Below are 23,762 nucleotides of genomic sequence, written 5' to 3'. Positions count from 1 at the left end.
CTTTGATTTCATGGTCGAGTGCCTGCTCATAAACCACACATCACGCCAATAAATGCCGAACAATGCCTCGCTTGGTGTAAGGAATGTAAACAATGGAAAAACGTTGTGAGTGACAAATCATGATTCACAACGTGGCAATCCGATGGCAGGGTGTGGGTATGGTGAATGCTCGGTGAACGTCTTCTCCCAGCGTGTGTAGTGTCAACAGTAAAATTCGGAGGTGATGGTGTTATGATGTGGTCATGTTTTTCATGGAGGGGGCTTGCACCCCAGTCATTTTGCATGGCACTATCACAGCACAGGCCTACATTGATGTTTTAAGCGCCTTCTTGCTTTCCACTGTTGAAGAGCAATTCAGGGATGGCGATTACATCTTTCAACATAGTTGAGCACTTGTTCATAAAGCATGGTCTGTGGTGGAGTGGTTACACGACAATAACATCCCTGTAATGGTCTGGCCCGCACAGAGTTCTGTCCTGAATCCTACAGAACACGTTTGGGATGTTTTGGAACGTTGACTTTACACCAGGCCTCATCGACCGACATCGATATCTCTGCTCAGTGCAGCACCTGTGAAGAATGAGCTGCCATTCCCCAAGAAACCTTCCAGCACCTAATTTAATGGATGCCTACAAGGGTGGAAGCTGTCATCAAGGCTAAGGGTGGGCCGACACCATACTGAATTCCAGCATTACCGATGGAGGGCACCACAAACATTTGGGTCATTTTCAGCCACGTGTCTGGATACTTTTGATCACATAGTGTACGTTAACGGAAAGAGTATCATCTGTAGACAATAAACAGGAACAACTTGCAGCTGACAGAACCTTAGTGAAGCATATTCTCAAATTCAGGAGATGCAATCACACAGTCAGTGGGCTGCAAAGTGTGAAAAACGTATCTACAGAAGTACAAAACTTAGGTCTAAGAGTGGGCCAGTTAAGTTTAGAGTCAAAATTTGCCAAAATACAGAGAGATAAGATATGTGCATATGTAAAGGAAATAACTGAAAAAGCTGAAGCTGGGATGCTGGATAAGGGCAGCACTCTTGCTGAAAAGGTAGTGTCAGTGTGCAAGATTTACGTAGATACAGTAGGCGAAGCTCTAAAAGAGAAAGAAAGTGAACTTCTAGTTAAAATAAATTCAGGTTTAAAAGAAGAGGAAAGGTTACGAGGCAGTATGGCTGAAACTACTGACATAAGAACGTGAAATATTATATGACACAGTCTTACATAATTTAAATGATTTTAGTGATGTCTTTGTACAAATTGTCATCTTTTCTTTAGAAATGAACTTTCTGTAAAGGATATTAATTGGAAGGAATCTACTGCCAGAGAGACTGCATCAAGTGTGGCTTTATAAGGCAGACAGCGTAGCAGCTTCCTACATTTACCGCTGAAATCAGCATTCCCAGTTTGTCTCATTTGTAGACAGAATTTAATTTTAATTTGCTCCTTCAATGTTTTAATGATTCCCAAACTCGCGGACATGTAGCAGATACAATTAATGTTTCATTACTTCCTTATAACAACAGTATGAATCATTTATCTCAGAAATTTTTATCTCAGCAATTGAAAGGTCTGTTCATATTTCGCTTGGCGCTGTCCTTCAAACCGTCGCCATTGAATAGGGATATGGAAATGGATTAATTCATTGATAATTGCTTGAATAATTGGAAAAAAATGATTCGGAAGAATAGTTTAAAGAAATTTGTAGGTAATTTATGAATCTGTGCACAACCTCTATTGAACTTAAACTGATACCAATATCAACAGACCTTCAATATCAATACATTCAAGATCAATAAACATAATTTGCATTATGTACTGCTTCACATTAATTCATTTGTGTTTAGTCCTGAGTGTGACAATGTTGATGCAGGAACGCTCCTCTGGATACTGTGTAAATTCTTCTTGTCTCCACTGAACCTCTTGATGCAGGATCTCAGTGGTAAGTGAAATGATGGGCAGATGGCAGTTTACCTCTTAACCATGCGAATAAATATTGCTTTTCTAATAACTTTTTATAACTCTTTTAATGAATGGCTGAAATACACATTTTTAGCAGTGCTGGTACGACGGATCCATGCATACGTCCGTACGCTACCACTTCTGGAAACAAAACTGTCAAGCTACATGAATTAATAAATTGAAGAGCATATTTCTTACTTTGTTTCATATAGGTATTTAAACTATGTATCAAAACATTATCCTTGCCACAAAACAACTCAATTTACTTTTGGCGGTGTCATTCAGTTTACATATAGCTTATATATAAGAAAAGCACGAAGAAATAATATGATTCAAAATACAGTCTGCTGCCTGACCTTACCCAACTCAGAGTTAAATGAGAATTAATTAATTGCCCTCTATTCAGTCTGCCTTTAAGACTGACTAACTCACCTATTTTTCTGGAGCTGAAGAAATGGTGCAGTAGATAACATGTACCTTGGATGAGGAACTGCAGACCAGTATGACCCTATGGTTTGACAGACAAGTTGCATGCTTTTTTTTTTTTTTTTTTTTTGCAAAGTGTGTAGGGAAACTGGCACACTGTTATCAAAAATGTCTCACTCCATGGTCATTTTCTTGATAAGTATCCAATTTCTTTATGTAGGCCTGTACATAAATCCTTTCTGAAGTTCATGTCTGTTTTAATTTTTGGCCCTATTGATCATTGAGAGAGGAGGAGGAGTGCAGGGGAGAAGCTCCCATAGATGAAAATTTCTGGCGAAGATAGTTTTAGTGCGTATGTTTGAGTTTTATATTTTGACTTTAGGCTTTTAATTATGTTTCATTTGGAAACGACAGTGGGCAATAAATTGTATCTTTATAAGTGCTACTAAAAATCTCATTACGAAGTGGAAGTCAGGTTTTGAAAGTTGTTGGATCTGCATTTACAAAAATTTTAATAGTTCTTTCATTAGGGGAATTGGAAAGTTAGTGAAGTGGTTAATAATTTAAAAAGGAAAATTCAATTAAAGTCATGATGAGCACAAGGAGAGAGATTCTGGCTCATACACTTGTTTGGTTTTTGCAGTTTTCTGTGGTCCCAATTAAAACATTTAAATTAAAACATAATATAAATGGTCAGGAAAAGTATGTACTCACCAAGTAGCAACTGGAGAAAACATGAATAAAAGTTAAGGAGATGTACAAGCTTTTGAAGCTTCCAGTGATCAGTAGGGCCAAATTTTAAAACAAACATGCACATCAGAAAGGATTTACTTACAAACACTACATGCATGAATTGACTACTTTTCAGCAAAATGGCCACAGAGTTGAGACATTTCTGATAACTATCAGCTTCCCTGCACACACTGCAAAAAAGAGTGCCACTTGTACATCAAGCCATATTGTCATAGTAATGTACAATTCCTCATTCAAGGTGATGTGTCATCCAATCCACCATTTCTTCATGAGATGAAATCTCCCCTGATTTGGACTTATGGGTAAGTTTTCTGTAACCCTTCAAATTTCCTAAACCTTGCCAGTTCTCTGCTTTACCCCTCTTCCTGCCCCTTCAGCCCTTTTGCCAGAAGGAGAAGAAGAAGCAGAAACCACTGTCTCCGAACTCTTGCACCTTTCCTTACTACAGCATAAAGAAAAGATAGATTTCTACTCACCATAAAGATGATGCATTGAGTTGCAGACAGGCACAAGGGAAAGACAGTTTCACATTTTTTAGCCAAAGCCTTCTTCAGAAAAAAAAACACACACAGTCATTCACATAAGCAAGCACATCTCTCATATCATCTTGGACGAAGGGGATGCTCCTTGGTAGTTAGTTCTTGGAAGTGGTGGGAAGATTTGGAGTGTGAGAGGATATGGTATGAGAGGGCTGTCTGTGAACCAGGTTTAGGGGAATGTGCCTGTCTTGAAAGTCTTTGTTAGTCCTTCAACATAGAGCACAAGAGAATTCTTATAATTGCAGATGTGCCATGCACAATGCAGGTAATGTTGATGGGTAGTGAGCTGGATGTGGACAGAGGTTTTAACACAGTTATCAGAGACTTGTAGATCAGTATTCGGGAAAGTGACACTTTAGGCTGATGAGGGTCAGGTGAAGCATATGGGAGAGAAGATTTGAGATTGTTGAGGAATGAGGATAGGACAGGGTCCAGGTATACATATGCTCTCAGTGAAACTGAACCAGGCAAGGTATTTTGGAATTTAGTGGGCTATGATGCTTTTGTATAGGTGGGATGGCAAAGGAAGTTACAATGCAGGTGCTCATGACCATGCTGCCATTTTGTTTGTGTATTTTAGTGTTGTGTATGAATATACACTCCTGGAAATTAAAATAAGAACACCGTGAATTCATTGTCCCAGGAAGGGGAAACTTTATTGACACATTCCTGGGGTCAGATACATCACATGATCACACTGACAGAACCACAGGCACATAGACACAGGCAACAGAGCATGCACAATGTCGGCACTAGTACAGTGTATATCCACCTTTCGCAGCAATGCAGGCTGCTATTCTCCCATGGAGACGATCGTAGAGATGCTGGATGTAGTCCTGTGGAACGGCTTGCCATGCCATTTCCACCTGGCACCTCAGTTGGACCAGCGTTCGTGCTGGACGTGCAGACCGCGTGAGACGACGCTTCATCCAGTCCCAAACATGCTCAATGGGGGACAGATCCGGAGATGTTGCTGGCCAGGGTAGTTGACTTACACCTTCTAGAGCACGTTGGGTGGCACGGGATACATGCGGTCGTGCATTGTCCTGTTGGAACAGCAAGTTCCCTTGCCGGTCTAGGAATGGTAGAACGATGGGTTCGATGACGGTTTGGATGTACCGTGCACTATTCAGTGTCCCCTCGACGATCACCAGTGGTGTACGGCCAGTGTAGGAGATCGCTCCCCACACCATGATGCTGGGTGTTGGCCCTGTGTGCCTCGGTCGTATGCAGTCCTGATTGTGGCGCTCACCTGCACGGCGCCAAACACGCATACGACCATCATTGGCAGCAAGGCAGAAGCGACTCTCATCGCTGAAGACGACACGTCTCCATTCGTCCCTCCATTCACGCCTTTCGTGACACCACTGGAGGCGGGCTGCACGATGTTGGGGCGTGAGCGGAAGACGGCCTAACGGTGTGCGGGACCGTAGCCTAGCTTCATGGAGACGGTTGCGAATGGTCCTCGCCGATACCCCAGGAGCAAAGGTGTCCCTAATTTGCTGGGAAGTGGCGGTGCGGTCCCCTACGGCACTGCGTAGGATCCTACGGTCTTGGCGTGCATCCGTGCGCCGCTGCGGTCCGGTCCCAGGTCGACGGGCACGTGCACCTTCCGCCGACCACTGGCGACAACATCGATGTACTGTGGAGACCTCACGCCCCACGTGTTGAGCAATTCGGCGGTACGTCCACCCGGCCTCCCGCATGCCCACTATACGCCCTCGCTCAAAGTCCATCAACTGCACATACGGTTCACGTCCACGCTGTCGCGGCATGCTACCAGTGTTAAAGACTGCGATGGAGCTCCGTATGCCACGGCAAACTGGCTGACACTGACGGCAGCGGTGCACAAATGCTGCGCAGCTAGCGCCATTCGACGGCCAACACTGCGGTTCCTGGTGTGTCCGCTGTGCCGTGCGTGTGATCATTGCTTGTACAGCCCTCTCGCAGTGTCTGGAGCAAGTATGGTGGGTCTGACACACCGGTGTCAATGTGTTTTTTTTTCCATTTCCAGGAGTGTATGTAAAGTCAAATTTTTAAATTAAAAAAAAATGCTGCATGATTCCTTGCTGATGACTCATTTCATTATTCTGATTGCTCATTTTTAAATTTTAAATGATTCTTTTGCAAAACTTCCATTTCACCACAAAATCACTTCATTGTGGAATGGTTAGGTACTTTTGCACAGTAAGCATATAGTACTGTTTTGATGTTACAGCAACTACTAAGCATTCTTAAGATTTAAATAGCTCAGTTATTCTACATTTCATTCATAACAATGGAAACAATCAATTATTGACAAAATTATTTAATTGAATATAATAGAGGGAAACATTCCACGTGGGAAAAATATATCTAAAAAGAAAGATGATGAGACTTACCAAACAAAAGCGCTGGCAGGTCGATAGACACACAAACAAACACAAACATACACACAAAATTCTAGCTTTCGCAACCAACGGTTGCCTCGTCAGGAAAGAGGGAAGGAGAGGGAAAGACAAAAGGATTTGGGTTTTAAGGGAGAGGGTAAGGAGTCATTCCAATCCCGGGAGCAGAAAGACTTACCTTAGGGGGAAAAAAGGACGGGTATACACTCGCGCGCGACACACACACACACACACACACACACACACACACACACACACACACACACACATCCATCCGCATATACACAGACACAAGCAGTCTGCTTGTGTCTGTGTATATGCGGATGGATATGTGTGTGTGTGTGTGTGCGAGTGTATACCTGTCCTTTTTTCCCCCTAAGGTAAGTCTTTCCGCTCCCAGGATTGGAATGACTCCTTACCCTCTCCCTTAAAACCCAAATCCTTTTGTCTTTCCCTCTCCTTCCCTCTTTCCTGACGAGGCAACCGTTGGTTGCGAAAGCTAGAATTTTGTGTGTATGTTTGTGTTTGTTTGTGTGTCTATCGACCTGCCAGCGCTTTTGTTTGGTAAGTCTCATCATCTTTCTTTTTAGATATAAATTATTTAATTGGATAGATAAAAAACCTACTCACCAAGCAGCGGCAGAACACACATAAAAGACTGTTGTAACTGGCAAGCTTTTGGAGCCAGTGACTCCTTCAGGCAGAAGGGTTGAAGGGGAAGGAAGAAGGGTGAAGGAAAAGGACTGGAGAGGTCTAGGAAAAGGGGTGGATTTTGGGAAAGTTACCCAGAACTGCTGGTCAGGGCAGACTTACCGTATGGGATGAGAAGGAAAGACTTTCCTTCTCAGATTTGTTGTGTCCTCTAATAAAAATGCTAGTATCATCTGCAAATAACACTGACTCTGTTGCTAACAAGTGATATGGTAAATCATTTATAAAAGTAAGGAATAATAGAGGGCCTACCACAGAGCCTTGAGATACTCCATGACTAATGTTCTTGTAACCTGAAAAGTAATGTTTATCATGACAAATTTGTTCAGCTTTAGATGGTTGTGTTTTCAGTTATATCAGAATATTAATCTGGTTAATTTTTAAAAAAAAAGGAAAAAGAAAATAATAAATTTAAAAAAATCCCCAGAAACTAGATATACGAGGTTTGGAACTTGAATAGCGGCAACTATTTATTTACAGCCTGTACAAAATAGATAAGTGTTTCAAAGTTTTACTGACCTTCAAAGCAGTCACCAGCATTGTGTATAACCCGCTGCCAGCGATGTGGAAGTTGTAGGGTACTCTTAGCAGTGCCAGTTGTGTTGGCAGTTGGAGCGGCGTGGTCTATTGCCCGACAAATTTGTAGTAGTTCTGAAGCGAATGCCGTGAAGTGTTTCCTTCAGTTTAGAAATCGAGTTGAACTCATGAGGGCTTAAGTCAGGAAAGTGCAGTAGGTGGTATAGCACTTAGCAGCCCCTTCAATCAAGGAAATCAGTAACAGCTTGTACTGTACATGCTTGAGCATTGTCCTGTGAAATGATGGTCAGGTCCTGCAGAAAGTGTCGCCACTTCTGTCTCTAATCTGGTCATAGGTTGTGTTCCAAAAATGAACTGCAATTTTTAGGGAAGATGAAAGAAGGTATTTTAACATCTAAATCTTGTGTTTTGGTGACCTAGTACAAACTGTATTGAAAAAATCTCTACACCATTAAAGAATACACTTGAAAAGACGTTAGATGATAAAATATCTTTAAAAATAGTCCTTCCCTGCTCACTTTTATTTATTGTTTAATGTAGTGCGAAGGAGATATATAATTATGATTCTAAGCAAACCAATCTAAATGGAAGTTTCACACTTTGGAGATATACACTTGGCTGAGATTTCCACATTAAAGATAGATAAATTCTAGGTAAAATAAATGCATATTAGTGTATTTTTGTATATGTCTCCACTGATTGTTTACTTTAGCACTAGCTCCACCACAACCATTGCCACTGCAGTCTGAACTCCAGATGTCCCTTTCAAAGATATTTTTAAAATGTGTGACACTGATCCTTGATAATGCCGGTGTGGCAGAAATCCACGAGGTATTTTATTTTCTCTTCCTGAAGTTCTAGCATACTAGGGTACTTTGATTTCAGCTAGAAGGCTGATTGGGAATTTTGGAATTTTCTGTAAACTGGCAAACTTTTGAATTTTTGGCCTTAGAAATTTTTGAAAAAGATTGTGCTTGATTTCCTCTACTGTCAACTTTTTATATTTTTCACCTGTTACCTCTGCTTAACACTGAAGTCCAGGAAGTCCTGGTTCATTTCAACAGTTTCATACAGTCTTTGTTTCGAAGCATTCTGAGTAATAGTACACCACCCTGATGGGTCATAGATGTAAACATTTTTTGCAGCTCTCTCTATAGTGGCATGGACTGAATCACAGTCCATTAAACGGTGACCAGACTCAAAGAAGTACTGCTATATCATTGAAATGTTCAGAGTTTGTACAGCATGAACAAACATGGTGCTCGTATTAATGTTTCAGTTTTGTCCTCCACAGGTGTCGGACAGTGAAATAATTAATAGCCATCTGCAGTCCTCCGCAGTTCTTGAAATATACACGACATTACTTCAGTTGATCTGCATTTAGCCACACCTTCATGACATACATGGTTTCTAGCTTTCCAGGTCTCACTATTATACACTGTGAGGTTGTATACAGATAATCTTCTTTGGTAGAAAATGGTCTTAGGTGCTATAGTGAGTCAGTGGCTTACATATACTTGGTCAAATTCCAGTGAATGGCATTCTTCTGCTCAGGTCTGCTCGCATTTCATTTTATTTATTTATTTTTTTTATTTTTATTTTACTTCTAGCTGCCTCTTTTCTTTTTAGGTCTTCTACGTGCTGGTCTTCCTGTGTGTTTTGATTTTCTTCCGAGAGATTTTGAAAGTAATACCAGTGATTATTTATGTTGTCTCTAAGTACATGAGAGCCTAGGTTAAACGCTGTATTGATTATTACTCTGTAGAGCCAATATTTTTCAGCAGTAACCTGATCCTCTTTGCAAAGTCTTTTGTATGGTTTGTGCATTATTTACATTTTCAGTTCTATTGGTAAGAACTGTCACACAGTGCTCTGTCACCAGTATTGTGATGCAATTGTATGAAAAGATTTTATACGGTTCCTTATTCTCTCCGCTTGCCTCATTGAATCTCCTTATACCTAGACGATGACAACTCTTTCATCAGCAGTCAAAATCAAGGTGCTGCTGCCACTTTTCTTCTGTATGTAACACACAGAGTGCGGTGTGACAATGAAAGCAATATGATTGTGTTGACATTTCTTACAAAGGACAGTTATTGTGTTGCCTAACATTTCTCCTCTCACTGGCACTCACACAGAAAATGCAATAGCTTGAGACCTTGTACACAAACTGTTCCAAGATATGATGGACAGAAGTATGATTCAGCAGTGAGATGTGATACAGCATTTCCATTGACATCACAGGACTTGTTATTTTGTTATTAGCTGCTAGAGAATATATACTTCTCCTTCAGTACACAGGAAAATAGTCCACAAGTCCAAGAAAATGCTATTTTGCAAAACAAGTAGAGTGTGATCTCTGCTGGCTTAAAACATATTTCCAAATTCACTTAATAAAGTTAGGAGTCAGTCCCAATCTTGAGATGTACTTCTTCGAAACAGAAAAATGTAAGTATCTATACATCTGTCTGTCTCTAAGATAAACTTGCAACTTGGAGATACACAGCATGTTATTCTCACCAAGAGAAGAGATAGAGATACGTTGCTTTTATACAACCTACAGCTGACTACCATGAAAAAATATGTTTAAGAAAACCAAAAATCACATTTTTGGAAATACATTCCTCTGGCTGTTACACAGCAAAGTGATTCTCTCTTTTGCTATTTCTTTTAGCTTTACCATTTGCTTTATCAAACTAATGCTGTACAAATCTTCATATTTATTGATATCCTGCAGTGAGATATGATGCTGATACCAATAATCAGTTTTTGTTCCACTAAGAAGACTTAAGTTTTATACATTGGTTACAACATGGAAATCAGTGTCAGTAGTAGCAGTTTTATTCATCTGTGGATTAGTTTTGCAGGGATACTGGTACTACAGTTGAAAAAATCTCACAATTTGTATGTACAGGAATTTACTTATTTACAAGTATAGTTTGACAAGGATGGGACAGGTAGTTGAATGTAACAATCCTGGCATTTGCTTGAAATAATTTAGAGAAATCACATATAACCCAAATGGAATATCTGTATGGAGAGAGGAACAGCCATCCCCTCGAACACAAGGCTAGTCTGATTACAACAGTACAACCCATTTGGTGTATCAGTGGTGTACAATACTGTTTTGCAAAGGTGTTATTTAAAGAGCTAGTGCTGTTCATTCATTTCTCAAAACTGGTCACTGTACACACTGTATACACATTATTTCATAATGTAACACTGACTCACTATCAGCTGACTTCGGGATGAAGAAGACAATGTTTGGTGTGTATTTGTTTGAATGAAAAACTGAGTCTGCCTTCTTGTTCTATCTTGGTAAATATAATTTCAGTGTAGATCTTGTTCAGTGATCAGGGACAGAGATGTTTATACAGTAATTATGAAGATTATTTTTTATGCACGTAACTGATTGGTAAATGTATTCACATGGCATACCTAAAATCCCCAAAATTTAAAAAGCTGTACAGGAGCCTGATTAGTATTTTTGGGTATTATTTTAATAGCCGTTCACTGTAATTTGGAAACTGTGTTAATACTTCTGTGCTTTTGTTCCCCAGAAAAGAATTCCGTAGTTAAGAATTGAATGTACACATGAATAGGAGACATTGGCTATTACATACTGATAAAGGGACTAAGGACATAACTAGTCGGTAACTCTATGCATCTTTGTGTGTTTGCACACGTCAACTGAGAATCAGTATTCCTCTTTAGAGCCCAAGTAGCAATTTCTTTAAATGATAGTATTTATTCAAGTAATTCATTTATCTGTCTTCCGCAATAGATTCTCTTAATATTGAGAAGTATTACAGTGGAAAAATGGGCTTTTAGTTTTCTATGTCTTCTGCATAATTTTCCTTTAACAGAGACATAACTCTCATCTGTTGTAAATTCTCTGAAAAGTTCCTTGATATGAATGACACATTTATTATGTTTCACCATACAAAATGGTACTGCACTTAAGCTTACAGACTTTATTATTTAGGTTTTGTACAATTTTACTGACTTTGTGTTTTGTAATAACATCATTATACTAAGTGCATAATTATTTACAGATGTCATTTGTTTTTTTGTCCCAAACTGGTTTGCTTTTATTTTCTGCTTCGTATAGTATCTTGCCTTTCAGTAACTTTTTTACAGCAATCAGCGTTCTATAAATCTAGATGTACCTTTGGTAGAAATGTAAGAACTTTGGCCCATTATGTCTGTTTTTTGTGGAACTAAGGTACGTAAGGTTTTGGGAGAACTTTCTAATACCTGCTGTTATCCATTTATTTTTATGCCATTGCAGTTTGGAATATGATTAGATGAGATGTCATATGCTTGTGACCTGAGCATTGAAATGCTGAGAGAATTTCTATTACTGATAGTATAGATGCCAAATGTGTTAATCTTGTTTTGAAACATTTGGCATTCAAGTAAATTAGCATGAGAATGAATGTAACATAAAAATGATTTCCCATGTGAATGTAGTCTTTCCTGGCATATATTGGTGTGATGAAAAGCTCTTGGGTTTCCAGCCAGGTGACAATGTCAAAAAATCGCAACACTTTGACAAATCTCATAGTCATCATCTTGCTGATCTCTGTCATTTTTTAACAGTACCACATGCTTAGAAACCTTATTATGCTCATTTGCCTTTCTCCTCTTCCCATATTTATCATTTTTAAACTGCTGGTGCTTGATAAAAACCACAAAATATTTTGTTATTCTTATCATAGCATTTTTTCCTGTCTGTTGTACCAAATTTGAGTGTATCATTAAATTTTATTCTCGAATTTTATAGATATTTGATGAAATCAAGATAGAAGATCCACGAGTAGCTGAACTTTGTGCCAAAACTACAGAACCATCTCCATATGCAATACTCCTCACATGTTTACAAAGGTAAGTTTTTGAACCTCGCAGTTGGTGTGTCATGCAGTCATAGATCAATGTGATATATATTCATTTCAAAGACGTTATATGATCAGTGGTAATACATGAAAGCAGACATAACATGCAGAGTTAAAAATTGTTGTGCCTGAGTTTGAAATCATCTTAAATCATTAATATGTTCAGAGAAGCTCTTCTTTGCTACAATTTTCTGGTAGTTATGAACTAAATTTGCTGCAAATTTCCAGTAGTTATGAAGTAAGTGTAACCATTAAAATTAATTTAGGTAAATAGAGGGGCCATTGTCATTGGAGGTAAGAATTTTCTAGGTTGTTTGACTGCATGATATTCCTCTTCAGTATCTTCTTACACAATCAGTGTTTCAATCACTGTGTAGGGATCTTCTTTAGGATCTTCTGGTGTTTCCAGTTGGCTGTTAGATGGATAGTGTTCAGCTAGCTGGGAACACCAGAAGATCTTAAAGAAGATTCCTGCAGAGGAATCAAAATGTCAGTTGTGTAAGAAGATACTGAAGAGGAACATGACATGGCTAACAGCCTAGAAGATTTTACCTTCAATAACAATCTTGTCACAAAAACATGTAAATGCATGACACAGTGAAGTGCATTTGCAAGTGGTTCCCACTTCATTGCTACCTTGGAGATGCTGTGTCCCATTGCTCGGTCGCCAACTATAACACCACATTGAAAGTCACTTAAATCTTGATAACCTGCCATTGTAGCAGCAAAAATTCTCTTAAGTTGTCATAGGTCCCATTCTTGCAGGATCTTTTTCTGGCTGCAGCGATGTCGGTGATTTGATGTTTTACAGTTCTCCTGATAATCACGGTACACTCGTGAAATGGTCATACATAAAAATCCCAATTTCATCGCAACCTCGGAGATGCTGTGTTCCATCGCTCATGTGCTGACTATACCACCACAAACAAACCCACTTAAATCTTCATAATCTGCCATTGTAGCAGCAGTAACCAATTTAATAACTGCGCCGGAAATTTTTTGTCTTCCATAGGCATTGCGACCGTAGCACTGTATTCTGCCTGTTTATATATCTCTGTATTTGAATACTCATGCCTATATAGAGTTCTTCGGTGCTTCACTATATATAGTGTATTATGCATTTCTGTTTCAAATTCCAACTGTATCTCGGTGACCTTGTAACTAGCTCTTCTTTGAAACAATCTGTTACCAATTATCCATTTATTTCCCAGACATGTCTAGTAATATGTTCCCTTCATCATTTCTTGTATCTTCTCTTTAGCTTCCTATGTCTGTTACATAGCCTCTTCTATCATTTACAACTCAAGCCTTAAATTCTCCTGTAACAACAACCTTGTTTTTAAAGGTAACCAATTACCTATAGAGGACTAGCACGTAGCGTTGGTCTTTTTCTAGTATGAGTACACATATCCATGCACTATTATGGATTTCTGCTCCAAATTCCAACTGAATCTACTGAACTTGTGACTTTTGTGACACTCTCTTTTCCTCTGACTCTGATGCAGGTGTTTAAGCACCGGCATGTAGGCAATGGATTAGTGTGGCATTTGTGTGTTTCCAACATGTGAGCTATTGTCCTTTTCTTAGCTGCTGAAGTACAAAATCCAGTAGATATCCATTAGAGAATGAAGAATGTGTATGGAGCAGCATTTTTGTCAAAAACCACCATTATGGAATGGTGCATCAAGTTGCAAGGGGTGCTGCTGGCTCAAAAAAATGCATGTCCCCTTATCGCAAATGTCTTAATGCAGAAGTTTACCAACTCAAGTGGAAGATACTCGAGCACATGCCATATAGTCCTGATCCCTCCCCATACAGTTATCATGCCTTCGGTCCCTTAAAAAAGGCCATGAAGGGTCAACAATTTCTGCTAGACGAGAATGTGCAGCAGGCAGTTTCTGGACTTTTGTATGCAGAAGGACACAGTGTTTTACCAAATGGGTATCTTTAAACCAATGCATACGTGGGGTAGTTGCCTCAATGCTCACAGTGATTTTGCCCGATTGGCATACCGATTCTGGACTGTGCGGCCTTCGAACAGAAACTTCTTGATCACCCCTAATAATAATCCTATGATATTTTGTGAAATTAATAATATTGTTGCAGCAACAAGTGAAATGTTCATTAGACTTGTATTATGTTTTTCATAGTAAGTTTTACTATTTATTTTGGATTTGTGCTATTACCCACATACATTCAAAAATAATTTTTAAACATAATATTGTGTAAAATCCTCTTTTTTCCAAATACTGATGCTTGAATGAAGCACTTAGCCATTTTCACACCAGTACCTGTGTTTATTTATCAGACATAACTAACTTGGTGATTTATGCAAAGGGAATACGATATAAAGTAAAACCCTCTCATCTTGTTCCGAGAATGTTACCCACCACACAAGAGCGTATTAAGACACCAAACTCTTGAAGAGAGAAGCTTCTGATTATGATATACAAAGGTGTTGAGTGCTTCCAGTACAAAGTATATGTACTACAATAATTTCTAACATACCCAGTTACATTTCAAGGCCATATGACAGTTGTGCTACTTTTTTGACATGTAATAAAACTTTTTGTTTGTTAACTGCAATTAAAAGTATCAAAATTGCTTGACATAACTAAGCTCCAAATAACTCTTTTTAGAAACTTTGGAATGGGAGAAATGCATATAAAATATGAAGTAAATGCTCTAAGGCATCAAAGAAATGAATTCATGATGACTGTTGGTCGTCACACAGCAAAAGTTATATGCAAGAACAAAAGAGATGGAAAACAAAGGGCATCACAATCTATTTTGCAGGTAAGGAAAAAATAACTTTGTAAATGCTTATTACAATAGCTTTCTTAGCTGACATTGAAGCTGAAGAACATGTGATAATGATGGTACCAACAGTGAAGTGAAATATACCAGTTTTAAGTTTGTTAGTTTATAACTTTAATATTAAATATAATGCCACCAAAATGCTTTCTTTCAAACAACCTACTTTATTTGAGGGAAAGCTTGGAAGTCAGAAAATAAACTGGATTATTAATGATTTTTCTTTTTTCGTTTTCATGTTTATAAACATGACTTTGTTGGCCTTGTGGAAGTGAGTATTTTTAATGTTCAGTGGACACTATGCACAATAATTAAAATAAACATGCTTAATCAAACAATCCTATGAATGACAATTCACTTGAAACTAATGTTGATGAATACTTTACAAATGAGATAGTATGTTAGATATTTGATGTTAAGCATGTAAGCCAGAAAAAGCTTAGAAAAGGTTTGAAGTGACGTTTAAAGCATGGTGGAAGTCACTATGTGCACTCATTTGTCAAACACTGAGTATAGTCTGGATAATTTGTGCTCCATTTTAAACAGAAGCTAGTTTTTCATGTATCTCAGTTTTTATTATATATCTTGTGAAGTATGTGTCGTACCATTATATACAAGGTCTGTTCAAAAAATTCCAAAACATTGTCCACAAAAAATTTTCTACACTTCCCTTTTATGTATTGTGAATGGTCTCCTTCTAAATACTTTCCTCCAAAAATGATACACTGCTCCCCGCCATTCCCACTTCCAGAAGCAGTCTTAGTACACCTCTTGCTGGATTGCAGGAAGCGCCACCTGCAAATTTTCTTTTATCTTGTCTATCATTGCAAATCTTCATCCTTCCAGTGGGATTTTCAACTTTGGAAATAAGAAAACGTCTGCAGGGGAAAGGTCTAGAGAATACAGAGAATGGGGCATCACAGTGATGTCATTTTTTTTGTGTAGTAGTCATGCACTAACAGGGATGATGTACGGGTGCACTATCATGATACAAAAGCCATGATTTGTCTCCACACATTTCAGGCCATTTCCTTCTCACATTTTCTTGCAGGCATCACAACATGTACTGATAGTACCGTTGAATAATTCATGATGAACTAATCCTTCAAAGTCAAAGAAAACCAGTAGCATGACTTTGACATTTGACCTGACATGATGAGCTTTTTTGGTCTTGGAGAACCTTTTCTGGACCATTGTGAAGGTAGAACCTTGATCTCAATATGATAACCTTAGGCCCATGTCTCATCACCTATTATGCTTCTCATAAGAAACATCTCATTATCATCTGGAAGTGTAGACTCATTTCTCTTCAAACTCTGCCAGCTTGAAATTCACAAGCTTTGTAACACAATATTCTACTTGATACAGCACTGAACAATAACAAACATACAACAATGAAACTTCTGGCAGCTACACATTAAAACACAGTTGGTGCAAGGATGCCAGCCACATTTTGCTCAAATGCACTGTTAGCACAAAATTATGAACATTCCTGTGGTATCCACCATCAATCAGACATCGGCCAACAGGGGTGGACGTCAACACATGCAAAGCATGGCCACCCGTGCAGCTGCAAAGATAACACATGTGGACGGGGCATATAGATTCACTGACCAGCCACATAGTCCATTTCGAGATGACCTGTAGAGGGCCAGTGTCGCGAGATGGAAGTGTGTCTCCACTCGGCCTCTTGGTGCCACCACACACCGTATTCCCAGACGACCAGGACTGTATATAGGCCATTGCAACAGCATCCTACAGCCGGTCCTATGTCTACCTTCGCTCATACTTGTGACAGGTACTTGGATGTGGAGTGCCATGGACTTGTGTAATTGCTGTGGATTGTGAAGTGCTGTTGTGAACCAGTGTTGTGGTAAATAAATCATTTAAGTATTTTGGATGTTATTGTGTTTTGTGATATAACACAATAGTTCCGAAATTTTTTGAACAGACCTCATAATTTGTTGGTACACTTATTGGTATATGTGGATGCCGTCTGCAAAATGTGTTGTGAATAAAGTTAGTGGTAAGGAAGTAATAAATCGAATTGTCATGCGTGATGCTGAAGTTTTACTGCAAGAATAGCAAAAAATATAGCAAGCAATAAACTTTTGTGTGGGCTGTCAGCAAGAAAAAGTTTTGTAAATTTTTAAATCATGTGTAAAATTTGTTGGAAACTACTAAGTGCTCATATAATTTGCTATGCAGGTTATGGAAACCAGCAGTGTTGATATTGGTAGCATTTCTATAGAGACAAAGAAATTGCAAAACTATTGTGTAAATACTTGTAGTTAAGGTACAAGACTAACAAATGAAAAAAAGACTCATGGATTTCAAGATGTAGTCATAAAATGCAGACTCATAAGATGCACACTACTCATTTGACATCAATGAAAAATGTGAGATAGCCTACAGTTTTCAAGAAATTTGCTCCAAAAAGTTAAATAAATTTCAATAACCCCTTTTCTAAAAATTATTATTTTGAAAATATTCATCAATATAAGAAGATCAACTTATACTTCTACTAAACATAGCAGTTCATTTTTCGTAGAAGAGGTTCACAATACAGTGGCCATTGAAATAATGTTGAAATTGATCGATAAATTGCTACTATGGTGGTGTTAAAGTGGGCAGTGAATTAGAGGCGACGTCACCAGCAATTGATTGTTCACATGTGGGACACTTTAGAGACAGGAGTAAAGGTGGACAGAGAAGAAGAAAAAAGAGAAAGTGGTAAGTGGAAAGATTAATCATAAAAAAGAGAGAAAGAAAAGTTTGGGCCACCTGTAGAGTAGACTAATAAATAAATAAATAAAACACTCTCATAAACACCAATGGAGAAGAAAGTAAGAGATAAGATAAATTAGGTTGAGTCTAGACGGGTGACAGAATGAGAGGTTGTGTTGGAGAACAAGGTCACATCTTCAGAGTTCATGGGAAACTGCTGTTGAATGGGAGATGCGAAATATCCTATCTGCTGTACAAGATTCAAATTTCTCAAGGCATACTGCAAAGCATGCTCAGCAACTATGCTCTAGATATATTTGTCAGTGTCCATTTATGCATTCAGATAGTTTAGTATTGGATCATTCTCCTGTAGAAAATTTTGCAGAAATCACATAGCTAGAAACAGGCATTAGTACTTCGGAAGAGAGGTTTTATCTCAGGATTGACTTCTAGTCAGCCACCTTGAGTTGGGGAAAACACTCATAAAATTCATAGAATTTAACAAGAATGTCATTAAACTTAGTAGGAAACTGGGAAGTAAAAATGGGTGATGTGAGATGGATAACAGTGATAGAATCTTATTTCATAAACTGACCAATGGAAGTCATACATCTACATACACACATACTCTGCTCAAGCCACTGTACAGTATTTAGTAGAAGCTGCTTTATACCAATATCAGCAATTTTTGATCTGTTTTTTTTTTTTTTTTTTTTTTTTTTTTTTGTGTGGAAGGAGAGACAAACTATCTATATGCCTCTGTATGTGCTGCAATCTTCCTGTCTTACTGCCATAATCCTTTTGCAACTTATACAATTCTTCTGTAGCACCATAGTCCAAAAGCTTCTGTTCTCTTCTTACCTAAACTGTTTATTGTCCATGTTTCACTTCTATATGTGGCTACACTCCAGACAAAAATGTTCAGAAAAGACTTCCTAACACTTAAGTCTCTATACATTGTCAACAAAATTCTGTTCTTTAGAAACGCTATCCTTGCCGTTGAAAGTCTACATTTTATAACCTCTCTACTTGGGCCATTGTCAGTTATCTTGCTGCACATGTAGCAAACTCATGTCTGGTTTCCTTATCTAATTCTCTCAGTACCATCTGATTTAATTACACTACATATCATTATCCTTATTTTGATTTGGTTGTTGTTCATCTTATATTCTCCTTTCAGAGGCACTGTCCTCTCTGTTCAACTGCACTTCCAAGTTCTTTTCTTTCCCTGACAAAATTACAATGTCACTGGCAAACTTAAACTTTTTTTCCTTCTCCCTGAATTTTAATCCCTACTCCAAATTTTTCTTTAGTTTCCTCTACAGCTTGCGCAATACACAAATTGGATAACACTGGGGATGGGCTGGAAATCTGTCTCACCCCCTTCTCAGCCACCGCTTCCCTTTCATGTCCCTAGACACATATAACTGCCACCTGGTTTCTGTACAATTTGTAAATAGACTTTTGTTTCCTGTATGTTACTCCTGCTATGTTCAAAATTTCAAAGAAAATATTCCAGTCAACATTGCCAAAAGATTTCTCTAAGTCTACAAATGGTCACACGCACACAGTCGTGTGTGCGTGTGTGTATATGCGCGCGCGCATGTGTGTGTCTATTATTGACAAAGGCCATTGACCGAAAGCTTTAAGTGTGAAAATCTTTTTGTTGTGCCTATCTGCGACTCAGCATCTCCTCTGTATGGTGAGTGGCAACTTTCCTTCTCATTATATCGTTACATTCCATCCTGGATTTTCCATTGTTTGATAATTCAGTAATTTTCACACCTGTCATGACTGCTTTCTTTGGAATTGGGATTAATATTCTTCGTGAAGTCTCAGGGTATTTCACCTGTCTCATACATCTTCCACAACAGATGTAAGAGTTTTGTAATGGCTGGCTCTCCCCAAGACTATTAATTGTTGTGACAGAATGTCATCTACTCACAGGGTCTTGTTTCAACTTAGGTATTTCAATGCTCTGTCAAATTCTTCTTGCAGTATCATATTTCCCATTTCATCTTCGTCTGCGTCCTGTTACATTTCTTTATAATGTCTTCAAGTTCATCTCCCTTGTATAGACCATGTACTACTTCCTCCTTTCAGGTTTCTGTTCTATGCTTAGGACTGGTTTTCCATCTGAGCTCATGATATTCATACAGCTGCTTCTCTTTTCTCCAAAGGCATCTTTTAACTTTCCTGTAGGCATTAACTGTCTTTTCTCTAGTGATGTATGCTTCTAAATCCTTACACTTGACCTCTAGCCATTCTTGCTTAACTGTTTTGCACTTCCTGTCAATCTCATATTTTAGACATTTGTATTCCCTTTTGCCTACTTCATTTTTACATTTTCTCCTTTAACAGTTAAATTTATTATCTCCTGTGTCATCCAAGGATTTCTACTATGCTTTGTCTTTTTACCAATTTGATCCTCTTCTGCCTTCAATATTTGATCTCTTAAAGCTACCCATTCATCTTTTATTGTATTCCTTTCCCCTGTTCTAGTCACCCTTTGCCTAATTATCTCTGTGAAACTCTTATCAGTCTCTGGTTCTTTCAACTTATCTAGATCCCATATCCTTAATTTCCTACCTCTTTGCAGTTTCTTCAGTTTTAATCTGCAGGTCATAGCCAGAAAGTTGTGGTCAGAGTCCACTTCTGCCCATGGAAATGTTTTGCTATTTAAGATCTGGTTCAGAAATATACGTCTTACCATTGTATCATGAATCTGAAATCTAGTGTCTCCAGAACTCTTCCTTGGATTTAACTTTCTTTCATGATTATTAAACAAAGTGTAAGCAATGATTGAATTATGCTCCATGCAAAAATCTAGCACTCTCTTCTCTTGCATTCCTTTCTGCCAGTCCGAATTCACCTATTTTTCTTTCTGTTCCGTTTCCTACTATCAAATTCCAGTCCCTCGTCACAATTAAATTTTCATCTCCCTTAACTATCTGAATAACTTCTTTTATCTCATCACATATGTTTTCAGTCTCTGCATAATCTGCTGCGCTAGTTGGCATAAAAGTTGTACTACTGTGGTAGGTTTGGGCTTCGTGTCTATCTTGGCCGTGAAAATACACTGAAGTGCCAAAGAAACTGGTATAGGTATGTGTATTCAAATACAGAGGTAGGTAAACAGGCACTACAGTCAGCAATGCCTATGTAAGACTACTTTTCATCAGTGTACCATGAATATCAGGATTCCAGTAAAACATTAAATCTCCGATATTGCTGTGGCCAGAAAAAGTTCCTGCAAGAACAGGACCAATAACTGAAGAGAATCATACAACATGACAGAAGTGCAACCCTTCTGCAGATTGCTGCAGATTTCAATTCTGGGCCACAACAAGTGTCAGTGTCCGAACCATTCAACGAAACATCATCAGTATGGGCTTTCAGAGCCAAAAGCTCACTTATGTACTCTTGATGACTGCATGACACAAGGCTTTATGCCTTGCCTGGGCCCATCAACACCTACATTGGACTGTTGATGACTGAAAAAATATTACCTGGTCAGATGAGTGTTGTTTCAAATTGTATCGAGCAGATGGGCATGTACGGGTATGAAGACAACCTCGTAAATCCGTGGACCCTGGATGTCAGCACAAACTGTTCAAGCTGGTGGAGGCTCTGTAATGATGTGGCATGTGTGCAGTTGGAGTGATATGGGACCCCTTATACATCTAGTTACAACTCTGACAGGTGACATACATAAGCATCTTGTATGATCACCTGCATCCATTCATGTCCATTGTGCATTCTGACAGATTTTGACAATTCCAGCAGGATAATGCGACACCCCACACATCCAGAATTGCTACAGAGTGGCTCCAGGAATGCTCTTCTGAGTTTAAACACTTCTGCTGTAAACACTGCCACTTGCGACCCATCTCCCCAGACATGAATATTATTGAGCATATCTGAGATGCATCATAACATGCTGTTCAGAAGAAATCTCCACTCCCTCATATTCTTACAGATTTGTGGACAGTCCTGCAGGATTCATGATGTCAGTTCCCTCCAGCACTATTTCAGACATTAGTCAAGTTCATGCCACGTCGCGTTTGAGCACTTCAGTGTGCTCGCAGGGTCCCTACATGATAATAGCAGTTTCTCTGGCTCTTCAGCATATGTTCTCTATGCTGTTATAGTAGATTACCCACATTTATATTTTGTTATTCATTATTAAAGCTATTCCTGCATTACCCCTATTCAATTTTGTATTTATAACCCTGAATTTACCTGACCGGAAGTCCTGTTCCTCCTGCCACCGAACTTCACTAATTTCCACTGTATATAACTTCAACCTATCCATTTCCCTTTTTAAATTTTCTAACCTACCTGCCTGATTAAGAGATTTAACATTCCAACTCAAATCCTTAGGAAGTAAATTTTGTTTCTCGTGATAATGACATCCTACTGAGTAGTCCCCACCAGGGGATCTGAATGGAGGACTATTTTACCTCCAAACATTTTGCACAAGAGAACACGTCATCTTTTAACCATACAATAAACCTGCATGCTCCTGTATTAAATATATGTATCAACAGAAAATGTGGCCTCTAATTGAATTTATTTATTTATCTTATGGTGTGCATCTGGATGCATACTCTGCTCTGCAAAATTTAAGTATGAGATAGATAAAGTAACATAACATATTAAAACTAAATGTAAACAAGGAAAGTGCGGGGGCAAGTTACTAGAGGCCTCCTAGTCATGCACAGCTAGTTGGATACCACGTACTGTGAAGTCAGCATGACTACAATGCCTAATTGGGCTGGCTACACAACACGACGCTGTTGACAGAACGGGAAAAGGCACTGTGTGTCAATCAGTGAACAGTGACAGTGCACTGTGGTGGTATTCTTCATTACAACATCAACCAGAGACAACTTTTGGATTACTTCAGACATTGAACTGTCATCATGAAACTGGGAGGAGGACGAAGAGTGATGAGCATTGTTTTACATGCATGGTGAGTGTTCCAAACCATGAATACTGCCTGAAGGAGGGGAGGTAGTCAACCACTGTCACCTACAGCAGCAGATGTCTGCTACATTTTGCAACAGGCAAGAAGGAATCCATGTCAAGCAGTGGATGCAATTGCAGCCAAATTTAACAGGCTGCAAGGCACACAGTGTCATGTTGCACAGTGATACAGCAACTGCATAGGGGTTGTCTCTTTGCCAGACAAGCAGTATATTGTGCTTTCTTGACACCTGCACATCTGTGACATTGTCTGCAATGGTGCCAAGAGCATGGGACTGGATCAGTGAGGAGTGAAGTCATGTGCACTACTTTGTACATGAGATCAGATGCACTCTCATTCTGAAAGTACTCTCATACGGTGAGAGGTGGGAATGCATAATGCACCAAGGAACATTGTCAAACATGATCGTTTTTTTGGTTCAAGAGTTATGGTGTGGGAAAGCATAATGTTGCAAGAGTGTACTTTTTATATCCATAGGTTGTACATAGTATGCAGTATACACAAACACTGGTGATTCCACAGTTAGTTTGAAAATAAATGTTTCTTGCAGTCTTACCACCAAAAAGTAACGTTCCACTTAAGAAAATGGTAACAGAAATGATTGTCCTATATTCTATCGGTTTACGGTGATTAAGAGCGGCAGTGTGGTACTGGTGTGCAAGACACACTCCCCCTTGGCTATCGGACGTACTTGGAGTTGCTTCGCCGATCTTTTCTGGATAGCAGGCTACGATGTCCTGTGAAACTTCTTCTCCAAAGATAAGATGCTACTTTGGAAGAATTTTCTATACTTTCAAAATAACTCCATATACTCGAGAATACTCTGAACTCAATCTCACTTTATTTTCATCACACACAACAGTTTTCATACAACTAAAATATTTTTCATAAGCTCGACACCTTCCAGTCCATCAGACACTAACACATTCATTTTTCCATAAATACAGTCTTAAAATCTCTCCAAGTTTAACAAGACAACTGCCCGCACCTTACGAAAGTAAGTGAAAGAATGA

General features: G+C 38.8%; 1 protein-coding gene across 1 annotated transcript in view; it reads left to right on the top strand.

Moving 5' to 3' along the window:
* Nucleotides 1-23,762, top strand: part of LOC126100710 (microprocessor complex subunit DGCR8) — a 257,052-nt gene that overhangs the window by 187,352 nt on the left and 45,938 nt on the right. The window contains exons 11-12 of the mRNA XM_049911330.1: nt 12,110-12,210; nt 14,858-15,014. Of these exons, the coding sequence (XP_049767287.1) occupies nt 12,110-12,210; nt 14,858-15,014 (258 nt within the window). The remainder of the gene's footprint in view (nt 1-12,109; nt 12,211-14,857; nt 15,015-23,762) is intronic.

The sequence above is a fragment of the Schistocerca cancellata genome, chromosome 9 (genome assembly GCF_023864275.1).
Source record: "Schistocerca cancellata isolate TAMUIC-IGC-003103 chromosome 9, iqSchCanc2.1, whole genome shotgun sequence".
NCBI lineage: Eukaryota > Metazoa > Arthropoda > Insecta > Orthoptera > Acrididae > Schistocerca > Schistocerca cancellata.
Note: the sequence above shows the minus strand (reverse complement) of the source record. Positions and strands in the feature narration are given on the sequence as shown.